This window comes from Ruditapes philippinarum, unplaced genomic scaffold (genome assembly GCF_026571515.1).
Source record: "Ruditapes philippinarum isolate M1 unplaced genomic scaffold, ASM2657151v2 ctg76_1_1_1_1, whole genome shotgun sequence".
In the NCBI taxonomy this organism is placed as follows: Eukaryota; Metazoa; Mollusca; class Bivalvia; order Venerida; family Veneridae; genus Ruditapes; species Ruditapes philippinarum.
In genome coordinates, this window is record NW_026858000.1 from 497,988 (window position 1) to 510,620 (window position 12,633).

The 12,633-nt window shown below is 32.0% G+C and overlaps 1 protein-coding gene and 1 long non-coding RNA gene across 2 annotated transcripts; both read left to right on the top strand.

The window, feature by feature from the left end:
• Positions 1-6,604: 6,604 nt before the first annotated feature.
• On the top strand, positions 6,605-8,902 carry LOC132751766 (uncharacterized). Its single transcript, XR_009628726.1, has 4 exons — positions 6,605-6,875; positions 7,293-7,364; positions 7,969-8,058; positions 8,615-8,902. It is a non-coding gene; the product is annotated as an uncharacterized LOC132751766 (long non-coding RNA).
• Positions 8,903-9,833: 931 nt separating this feature from the next.
• LOC132751764 (uncharacterized) lies at positions 9,834-10,766 on the top strand. The gene has a single exon (XM_060742006.1). The coding sequence runs from the start codon at positions 9,834-9,836 to the stop codon at positions 10,764-10,766; it is 933 nt and encodes a 310-aa protein (XP_060597989.1).
• The last annotated feature ends 1,867 nt before the right edge of the window (positions 10,767-12,633 follow it).

A 12,633-nucleotide genomic window follows, 5' to 3' on the forward strand; every position in this document is an offset into this window, starting at 1 on the left:
AATTTTCTCAACCTAAAATCATCTATACATTTCTTTCAAATTCCTATTCACTGCAATTTAATTTTAATATACAATGGCATTCACTTTGAATAAATTACAATAACACACCTCCCAATACAACATAAGCAAGAAATATCTTTTAAAACGATACTCGGCCGAAGTTAATCTGTTTAACATGCAAAGTTGTGTTATTTCTAAGTTTTCAATTGAAAAAGAAATGATACCAATGCTTGCATAACACTGTTATGATAATTATTTCTTGTAACTATTAAGAAAATACCCATTTTGTAAACATTGAAATTAAATTATAGCGAATCAATTGATATTAATGATTTTTCAAAGAAGAACCACTTCTATTTAAAGTGTCCCTTTTACTTGTTTTACGTTTGACTTATAAATGTTGTTATCATTTACAAATTAAAGATCCTGTATGTTGTGATCAAGGTGGCATGCCTTTGTGTATTTACGTTTGTTTACCCTCGCCACCGAAAGAAACCATATGGGCTAGCAAGTGAAATAATATATATTTACATAATTATGCAAATAAAACAATTTTCAAACATCGACGAATATGCAATATATGTACTGCAAATATTTGTGCATATAATATGTAATCATTAAAGTATATGCATTCATTATTATTGTAAAATTGGACTTAAACTTTGTAGAAAATACATTTTTATTACCTCCCTTTATTTACATGAAATGTTAATTTCGGTAATATCTTTATAAATAATGCTTTTTGGAACATACAATATATTGATAAATCTTAATTTGAGCATTATATTTATGATTTAAAACCATAAGAAAATTGTGTTACAGGATCTTTAACCTAATTTTTTTTTTTTTAAAAATCCACATTCCTGTACATTTTATTTTAGAACTATCCTTTACATTTTATTTTATAGTGGCAAAACTATCCCTTACATTTTATCTTAGAGCTATCCTTAAAATTTTATTTTAGAATGGTAAGAACTATCCTTTACATTTTATTTTAGAATGGTTAGAACTGTCCTTTACATTTTATTTTAGAATGACCAATGAGATTCACCGATTTCAGTTTGTAATTTTAAAATGACCAATGAAAATTCTTCTTATATTCAGTCCTTCCCTGTTAATTTTACAGGAAGTCAAACTGATAACAGACGGACTTCGTCCAAAAAAAAAATAAATAAAAAAAAAATAAAGAGAACAAAATAAACGACAAAATATTTTTAAAATGAGCAAACCAAAATATACCCTCGCGATGATTAATCTCATGTTTCCTTTTGAGAACTATGGCTATTACCAACATTAGAGAGGTTATTATATCATTAATTTATATATTTTCTTGAATTAGTAAAATGATATAATAACCTCTCTTTAAATAATACGCTCGTAACATAACATCAGTGTGATTTGAAATTAAGTTTACTCTGTGTCATTAAAAAGTGTTGTCACTTCGGTGCACCTATCGCATTGATAACTTTTCCATCTTAAGCATATGCTACAGTTACAAAGGCATAAAGTCAGATTGAAAACTGTAAAATTAAATTTCGAATGAGCTAGGATCAAAAGTAATCACTGTTAACAACACTGCACCTTTACACTGCTGGAACCGATTTTTTTTAGCAATATAGAGATACATGTATGCCAGACTGCACATCCTTGCAGACTGAACCAGCTCTGTACTTTCAGTCTTGATATTCCAAGATTGATAGCCAGTTCTAAAAAAATATTGAATCTTAATAAACAAATTCAAGAGATATTTTGAAAATTAGCCTTCTAATCAATTACAGAAATAAAATGACATATTTTGAAATCTGCCATGTAGTAAAAGGGAAGACACAACTCTTTGTCCATTTTTCGTAAGAGAAGGGGGAATCATGTGACAAGGGGGTTAATCCATGCGCGCGCATCCTTAAAGTTCTGATACCGCGAACATCGGCCGGTATTTCGAAGAAAAACGAGTGGTGTGAAGATATGGAGAAATCAGAAAATGTATGAAATTAATTTGTTTTGCAAAGAAGATGTCCTTACTTTTAGTTTTTATATACAAAATGTCTTTAAGTAACTCTTTCCTGTTTTGTCAGTATTTCGCGTTGAATGCGGTTTTGATTCTGGATAGTGCGTACACCCGGCGTTGAAATGTTACAGAAAATGAGCAAACATCGATTAAACTGGCCGTTTCAAACAGCTGGAAGTTATTCTGTTGTAGAATTCTTTTCAAAAATATATTTCCAACCTTTGTTCCAATTCATTTGTGCTAAAAAAGTATATAAACGCACTATTTACAGAGAAACAGAGATTATGATATTGCGTACATTCTAAAAAAATCCAGATACTGCGTACACATAACTATGCAATTGATAGAAATGACATTTTATTCGAAGCAGTCTAAGGTTTATAAAATGATAAAGCGGATTGCATGGGTGTCCCGTTTGAAGAATTATTTAAAATCTACATCCTAGAAAATGTTTAGAATTAACATTTATTTATGCAATTTGTTAAGGTATTTATGTAAAACCTGGTGAATAATTGTCTATCTTGTTAATGTTTTTATACTCTACATTTCAAAATAAATTACTTCTTACAGTCAAATTTATATCTGATTTCAGAAAATGAATGTATGTTGATTTTGTTGTTAATTCTTTGCCAGTGAATCTTCTCTCAGACAGTATGAGGCACGACATCGGCAAGATGGCCCCTACAAATGTGATATATGTAGTCAAGTGTCTTTTTCGGAATACCATTACAAAACACACATGCAGCGTCATTCCTCTGAACGCAAGTACCAATGTAAATGCGGCAAATCGTTCAAGACATCTCATGATTTAAAACGCCATGAACAAAGAAAGAGCCAAACAAAGGAATTCAAATGTGATGAATGTGGCTTGGCCATCTCTAATAATAAAGATCTTAGTGATCACAAACTAGATAAGCACGAGAATAGAAAATTTTATAAATTTGGAAAGTGTGGCAAAGCATTCAGGTATAAATTCAATCTTTACAGACACTCCAAAATGCACGAAGGGAATGAATTTACATGTGAACATTGTGGGGAAAAATTTCCAAGCAAAGCAGCTATTTCGTCCCATCTCTCATATGCAAGTAAAGATCCTGTCAAGTGCAGTATTTGTAAAAAAAATATTCAGTCATACCAAAACTCTTAAGGAACACATGAAAAGGAAACACAGTTAAAAGTTCGTGGAACATGAACGCATTCCAAAGAAAGAACTTGCTGCAAGCGTTTTTAGTTCAAGTTACAAATATATGCTATTTACTATGTAAATTATAACAAATATTAAAATCAATGTGTTTATTTTACAGAAGCAAGATAGCTTATATTTTGTTGTCTTGTATTTGACGAAAAGTTAAGTTTATCATGTAAACAATTTCAAATTCAATTTTAAATTTGTTTGACTATAACTTAATATCGTTTTTATCACATTTGATTTATTCGTATCAGAATATAAGAAAATGCATTTTTACAGATTTATTGATTTCCACTGTCGGGACTTAATAATATGGCGTTGTCCGTCCGTACACAATTAGTACGCAGCATAACTTTTGAAAGATTTCATTGATTGTGTTTGTATTTGAAATGTTTGTATTCTATATCAAAACTCAAGTCACAAGTTTCAGTCATAGCGGCGTTGACGTCCGCAAACTTTAACCTTGATCATAACTTTTTAAGGTTTTGGTGCATTTTCTTCATACCTGGCCGACAAGACCTTCATACAGACCAGACTAAACTTGACCTTCATTCATAAATGACTTTGACCTTCAAGGTTATTTTTGCTGATTTTTTCTATAAGTGGCTATGACTGTTTTTTGATTGGATTTCTTCAAACTTGAACATAACAATCTTCAAGGGTCAAACTTCAAGTTAATTAGACATACCTGACCTTCACTCCTAAATGATTTAGACCTTTAAGGTCATATTTATTTATAATTTTTATTTTCCTTTTGCTGTATTAGCTTTTACTTTGTTATATATGAATGGATTGAGTTCATATTAAGACAAACACATTTAAGGGTAAGACCTTCATGTATGTTTAAGTCAACTTGACCTTGGCTCCTTTTTGCCCTTGACCATATAGGTTAAACTATTGGAATTTCACTGAATTTCGATATATTTAATTGACTGTAACTTGGTGATTAATAAATTCATAAATGGAAAAAACAACCTTTTGGACAAACCCTTGGTGATAGAACTCGACTTCGTTTCGATCGTTTTTCGTAGATCATTTTTGTAGGTGATAAGAAGTTCCCGTTGTGTTGATATTGATTGATCAGATGAAAGTTAATGTTGAAATTAGTCTTTTTCATTCTACGTATTTTCCTCTCCAATATTTCAGAGTATTGTTTCTGTCTGTTTAGACTTAAGCTAGACTTTTTCGGCCTCATGATTACGTTTTGTACCTACAATAAGAAAGCCAGTAATGTAGATAAAGTTTAAACATTAAAAAAAAAATAATCAAGAAATAAAAAAGGAAACAAAAAATAAAACTTTTAAGATGATTTTATCAATGAGCAAGTTATAACTGCATTGTGATTAAAAGATACATGTACCCGTACAGTGATTCTTCTAAAAGCAATCGTAAACTGATTACATTGTCTAAGTCTAACGAAGTACAAAAAAATCACATGTCAATAGCATAGTTATGTGTACGCAGTATCAAAAACACAAGTGTGTGTACGCAGTATCTGGATTTTTTAAAAAATGTACGCAATATCATAATCTCTGTTTTCTGTAAATAGTGCGTTTATATACTTTTTTAGTGCAAATGAATTGGAACAAAGGTTGTAAATATATTTTTGAAAAGGATTCTACAACAGAATAACTTCTTGCCGTTTAAAACGGCCAGTTTAATCGATATTTGCTCATTTTCTGTAACATTTCAACGCCGGGTGTACGCACTATCCAGAATCAAAATCGCATTCGACGCGAAATACTGACAAAGCAGGAAAGAGTTACTTCAAGACATTTTGTATATAAAAACTAGAAGTTAGGACATCTTCTTTGCAAAACAAATTAAATTCATACCTTTTCTGATTACTTCACACCACTCTTCGAAATACCGGCCGATGAAGTGTTCGCGGTATCAGAACTTTAAGGATGCGCGCGCATGGATTAACCCCCTTGTGTGATGCGTGTATATGGTCGCATGGTCACTTTCCTTACTTGTCCTCAGTGTATGTAAATGGTCAAAGGTCGAAAATCTGTAATAAAATGACAACGTTTTCAAAGGAGTCTTGGTACGGAACCGTCTGGTGCAGAATCTTAATGTTCTTAAAAACTGTAAAAAAAAAAAGAGTTATAATTAAGACTTTGTTACTTCTGCTAAGTAGTTTGAAAAGCCTAAAGTAAGGACTTTTTCAATGCCTAAAATATATATAGGACTTTGCATGTCCTAATTAAAAGTCTTAAACACTTATATATTAGGAGAAATATAAAACCTTTTTTTTTGTATAAAAATCTTGTGTTCAAATTAGGGTTCAATTTTATATTTAGTGTTTTGAAGTTGCTCCTAATTAAGATGTTTTTTCAACTCCTAATTGTGCTTTTATTTCTTCTATAGGCTTTAAAAAATTCTTATAAATACAATGTAGTAACAAAATTGTTATATGGTTTATTTCTCCTAATTATGAGTAAAAATTCCTATTTAGTTTAAAAATTATAATAAGGTTTTTATCTCTCCTATTTAGGAGAATGGAAGTCCTAATTAGGTTATGTTTTAATAATAAAGTTAAAAAGTCCTTAGACTTACATTGAAAAGCGTATTTTTTTACTATTCTTAGCCCAATTTGAGTCAAAAGAGTTGAAACACTTTTCAATTTTGGGACATTTTTCACTGTTAGAATAATCATTCAGGAAAAACGGAGTGAGCGCATGATCTGAAATTGTGCATTTAAGTTATTGGTCATGATCTATATCAAATAGAATATCAATCATGAAAAAATTATTTCCAGTCCTGTCAAGTCAAGAACCTCAGTGTAGTCTCTTTTATTTCTATATTCGACTTATTCTATTTGTAATAAAAAGGTAATGTGATGGGCTAAAAGAAAAAAAAAATAGATTTAACTTGAGCAGCCGACATTTCTGACACTGGCAAGACTAAACATATTTGCAAGCTCCCATTTTTTAGAACTGTCTATCAATCTGGCATATCAAGATAGTGCGACATTTAGCGGCATGTGCGACATTTAGCTTCTTTGCGACATATAACAGTGTCAGTAACCTTTTGCACAAATACAGAATTTACTTTAAAATCTGACAACAATTTCAAATGATATTAAGATGGATTATATCGTAATTCTGATTATCTATAGATATATTGAATACTTGTTTAACGACATACTTCTTTCAATTATAATTTTACTAATTCATACTTGAATATATGCGCAAAACTAAACGTCATTATACATAAATATATTCTGCAATATCATGGCGACATATTTTATGTAGAAGATGCCACGTATTATTGAACTTTGTGAAGGTTAGAATAATGATTGGCGGTTTTTCTAACATGTAACATTCCATCAAGCCCAATGTTCCAATAATAAAACAACTACCCGACAATCTAATATCAATTTACGCATATTGTTTGATCAAACCTTCGCTTTCATAAAAGCACATCTATATTTGGTCATGCACAAAATAATTATAGTAAGAGTTTCATTTTCCTTTTTGATAGATATAAATCTAGCGTGAGGCACACGTGTTACATCTACACTCTCAATCATTGATAAACAACATTGAACAATTCTAGAAAAATCTTTATTTTATGAAAAACAAGCGTTTGTTGAAACGGATATAGTATGGTGGAAGCGGAAGTCGAAAAATAAGGCCTTTTTATGTGGACACCGGGAGCTGAAGAGCTGATCTATAGGTAGGTATCTTTATCAATATTTCTGATAAGTTATTAGAAGCTTTTGATACAGAATCATAACAGAGAATGAGAAAAAAATAATATTATATTTAACTCTAAGTCAATTATGATTTTCACATCAACAATGAATGCTCCCTCAGCATTGAATTTCCCCCACACCATTGGCTGAGTTGACATAACAGTTTTATTTTTTTTTCATAATAAAATGTAGACAATCTTTATACATATACGTCCAGGGCATTAAATATCTATATAGCTTTTTATTGTCTCGATCGATATATTTCCTTTTGTCATAATTTTATCACTTTTATCACTTTCGCTGTCTGTAAATCGCTGAAATAGTTGTTTGTATGCTTATGAAAAAGAATGCATGTACAAAATTGTTTGTATATAAGAAGTTGCTATGATGTTTTTCAGGAACGAAAACGTGCTTGTAGACAAAGATGATGCAGAATGTATATGTCAACAAAACTTTGGTCTACATAAAAAGTAGGTTTTATAAAGTTATCTTTACTGATGTAATCTTTTACAAGGAGATGTTTCAATCTGTAAATCATTTTGCGAAGTATTTGCTACCCGATCATGTGCGACATACAGCCAGGCGTCTGCAAGGTCGGATTGACTTAATTTATAGCTTAGCTTAGAACGTTTAACAGAAATTTTAAAATCAAAGAATGTACGAGTCGAATTTCGTTTTTAAGCAGCATATCAAACATAATACGTAACAATTAATTTTCGTTTAAAAAATTAGGATAACTTGCGGTTGTGAGATTTAATTTTTCTCAGTTCGATGCCCACTGTGTGCATTTTCGCCCTGTTCGGTGGCCCCACTGGGTGCATTTTTTGCCCGGCTCGGTGCTCCACTGCGTGCAATATTGCCCTATTCGGTACCCCACTGGGTGCACGTTTGCCCCGTCCGTTGCCCCACTAGGTGCATTTTTGCCCTGTTCGGTGTCCTATTGGGTGCATTATGTTCAGATCCAGTATGGCTGAATGTCTCGAGTTTGTGGCTCTGCTTTTTGATTTTGACCCTTATAATTTGTTCGTGAGAAATGTACTATACTGACTGCGAATTTACATTTTTTAATTCTAGAAATATTACCAGGAAGAAAGATTACAGCAAGGTACCTACTGACTGTGATGGTGTTTTGGTACATGGTAGTTGATATCAGAGTTCTATTATGTAAGTTCAAAATACTTAGTGCTACTGTACAGAAATTACAAACATAGTCTATATGTCTGATTAAATGACTGATTTATCTACTGACATGAATTTCCTGACTTATTTAGCTTATATATCTGACATCACCTGCATGCTGATATAACTATATAGTATACATACATATACATCTATTGACATGATCTTTATACGTATAAACTAACATAACATTTATATCTGACAATGTGCATACTGACATGAACGTTCATGTTAATGTACATGATATTTTTTACTGACAAAATGATACATCTTATATATTGAGATGACCTGCATATCAATTGAAATTACTTGAAACATGTCAACTTTCATTTCTCTTTTTTATCTGCTAAAATGTTTATTTCACACTGTGTTGAATGTAGAATTAATTCTAATGTACATGAACCAATTTATTCAAGGTAAACATCAATTTAATTAACAAATGCACGTAACAAGTGTTTCATCTTGCATTAAGATTGTATTTATAATTTATACTCATTAAGGGTAAATGTAATATAATTGATTAAGATTTACTTTCTTGTAGATCAGCCATGGAAAGATAAAAACAGAGTCAGAAACTTTGTAGATATAATGCCATCTGAGGTTGGTTAAGAATTATATTGTATTTTTGTGATCAGTACCGACACTTAGAATGCAATAAGTAAAATTTAAAAGTGTACACATATGATGGGGATGTGAAAGTTGGTCTTTTAATGTATACTTTTACTTCGTTCTTAATTTATTATTTATATTTAAAAATGGACTTGCCAGAGTTTGGTACGATAATAACTTATCATAACTTACTTACATATGAATTGATTGCCCATTTAACATATTTATTTTGGCCGACCTTCTCTCCACCCTTGTTAGAGGAATACATCAAGTGGCTTAGTCTGTTCTTGTTTTAGGTTTGGACAAAATAGCACACATCCTAAAGATAACGATATTTCTAGTTTCTATCTTCAACCTAGACTTATTATTTATGAAATATATAATAAAAACGTCAAGACTTGCAGATGCAGGTGTCTAGTCGACCATACCATTTGGTCGACTAGACACCATTCATAAGATTGCAAAGAAAGTTTAGATGAGATGAGGTTCAAGCCAATTCAAACTATATGAAGTCCCATAAATATGCAATATAATGGCAGAAACGGCTGTTTAAAAGCAAGCTGAGGAGTCCTTCTTTACTATAGTATAATAAAGTAAAAGGATAGAAAGCGGAATATTTCAAATTCTGAGCAAGTTGTCGGAACAGTACATGATAGATGATAAAAAGACTTGTATTCGCCCTTTTTTCCGTAGATAAACTAGTTACATTGGAGAATCTTTGAATGAATCATATTTAGGTGGAAGCTTGAAATGCTTTCAACTTTGTCTCCTGCCGGATGTAATGTTGGGTCAGGTTTCTAATTTGTCTCTTATAGGGGGATCTTCTCAAAGATGTCCATTATTTTTATTTTGGTTTTTGGTTTTGGGGGGTTTTTTTTTTACACAAATACAAAAACAAAAAGTTTTATTTAAAATGTTTAATTTTTTAAGGGCCCAGTTTTTCCTATCCTTTTCATTATTTTTTCTTTCCCGGAAGGGGGTCCAAAACATAACGAGAGTCAACCCGGGGATTGAGGGTTTTAAAAACACGTTAAAAACTTGGCTATAATTACACTACTAACGATACTGATATCCGAGCACATATGGATCCGAATCATACTGTACTTTATTGTCGTATAAACAGATGCGGATCCAGTTCCTCTCTTGAAGTTATGAGGCAGCTCTTTGACTGCGACGCCAACTGTCTTCTCAAACATGGCATCAATGTGAAAAATTCTGTTGAAAATGCTTCTACAGTTATGGGTAAAGCATTTTCGTTCTTATTTGTCCGTGAGCCTTACGGACGCTTACTGTCCTCATACAGCAACACGTTTTATCTGCCAAAGAAAGACTGGCTAACAAGAGGGTCACAGTTGATACAGCAAGTTCGTGAAAACCCGGCTGAACTTAGTTTGAAATATGGACACGATTTAACGTTTGCGGAACTCATCAAGTACGTGGTAGATAGGTATGAGAATGCACAGTTTTTGGATGAAAATTTCAGACTAATTCGGCACAAATCATGTAACCCGTGTACATACAATTTCGACTACATTGGTAAATTAGAAACATTTGAATCAGACTGGGATATCATACTTGATGAATGGCGATCGAATGAAATAATAAAAGACTATCCCTCCGATATTCTAAAAACGTTTCGGCTGACGTCATTTAATGGCCCATTAAATCATTTATTTGTTACCATTGGTTTATTGAAGACATCGGGCATTCCAGTACATTCATTGTTTGTACGAACTTGGACATACTTTCAAATGATTGGTGTAATTTCCAAGCATGTACCAATACCTTACCTGAAAGAAGAAATAGGTAAGATAAACTTGGCAGATTTCAAGAAGACATTGTTGAACGCGATAGAATTAACTGAAGCTGAGAGAAGGGATATTACTACACAGAAAATTGAAGCGATGCGACAGGCATATTTAACAGTGCCTATGGATTATATGGAGAGATTGAGTAAAATGTTAAGGGAGGATTGTTTGCTGTATGGCTATGACGAAAGACCGCCCTTCTTGTTTGATAGAGTTAATAATAGGTACAATGAAAGTGGGCGTGATTTCGATTATTTCAAAGCTATACAAGTTTAGGTTTAGTTCTGTAAAATTGAATGACACTATCAATTCAGCTGGTTGTTAGCAAATGTACTGGTAAATCGATTTTCTTTTGCTGATGTTGTAGTTTTTTGTCCTTGCAATATTGTGGGTATTGACGTGTACACTTGCTTTAACCCGATCAAAGAGTACAGACAAATGTTGCTTGAAGTATTATGTATGTACCAGCGTATGACCATAAACTGCAGAAGTGTGACAAAAGTTGATTAAATTGCCTAGTGTTTATGTATATAGAAGTGTTTAATCAAACTGTTTCTGTCGACAATTGTAATTTAATGATTTATGAGAACAGCTGTTCTTAAAAGAAGCAAAACAACATATGTAAGTTTCAAAATCGCGTATTAAGGATTGTGATCTTTAAATATGAAGAAATAAAAGTGACCGAATTTCCTCTTTTAAAAGGTGTAAAACTATATTAAATTATATTAAATTTTGATAATATATATATAATATTGTTTTCGATTTCTCATATTGTTTTCAATTTCTCATGGGCATTTTATCAGAGTCTCTGTTATATAACAGATGAACTGTTTCCGAACTTCATATTCTACAGCTATTTTAACATTTAATCTGCTGAATTTTTAAATATGTCCAGGTTCCATTGTTTTAATTGTCCATTATCAGTTGCTAAGGATTTCAGGATAAATATTTGAAGTTGGTCAGCCAACGGTCATGCAGTCTGAACTGGCTATTTATCATGCCATTACTATGACAACTGCCTGATAAAGCCTGTCTGAGAACAGCAACCTTTCTCAGTCAGTGACTTGAGAACACTATGTTCCTACGCCAGATCAGCACTGGTGATGTTTATTGTTGGTATTGTTTAATTGACTTTGCTGAATATTTATGATAATATACAGTAAATAAATTGTTAAAGCAAATTGTACCAAAAAATTGTGTTGTGTTATGAAATTATTGGTAAAAACCCTCGGACTACTTTTTTTGGCGTATAACCCTCTTGTGGTTACCGTACTTTCAGAAATTAGCGCCCCGAATTAAAAAAATAAGATGCAAAATCATAATAGAGGCATGATAAAAAGAATAACAGGTTACTGTCTTTTGAGAAAGGGATTTCTCAGACTCGGATAGATATGGTCCGGAAGGGGCTCGGCAAGCCTCGCCCCTTCTAGGACCATATCTAACCTCGTCTGAGAAACCCTTTCTCAAAAGACAGTAACCTGTTATTCTCTATATACGGATGGCAAAGTCTAATAACTTTCTATTCCAGCAGATTTATGGTCAAGTGGGGGAATGATAATGCGTATGCACTAACTAATTTTCAAAAAATTCAAAAATGAGCAAGCCTCTTTCAGTTTAGGGCCTTTGGTTTTTGATTCCAACCATTATTTGGCTGATCAAAGTTAGCTCAATATAGTTTTCTAACAATTAAAGAGGAAAACATGAACGCCAAGAGTATGTGGTACTAGTAAAAACATGATACTTATGATCATTGATTGTTGTCTTTTATTTTATTATCAACATAATTTAATTATGGATAAATTTCATATAGTTAGCCAAATTCTTAGTGGAACTCCACTGAGGTCTTCATTTTTTTTCTTTCATTTTTTCACAATTAGAATATTTATTGTGGAGAAATAGAATGGGCGGATGCTCTGAAATTTTGCACACAAGTTATTGGGGTTTACCTACATCAAATGGAACATTTATCTTGAAAAATTATTTCCAGTCATTTCATGTAAATAACCTCAGTGGAGGCTACAATAGAAATAAATCATTTTATGTCCAGTATCATCATTAAGTTTGTTAGTTATGATATGTTTAATGTATGATTGGGAACCAAATGTCTTACGTTTATTTGAGTGTGGTCGACCTTAATCTGATG

Coding starts and splice junctions, on each gene's coding strand:
- LOC132751764 (XM_060742006.1), top strand. CDS start 9,834: ATGAGGCAGCTCTTTGACTGCGACGCCAACTGTCTTCTCAAACATGGC.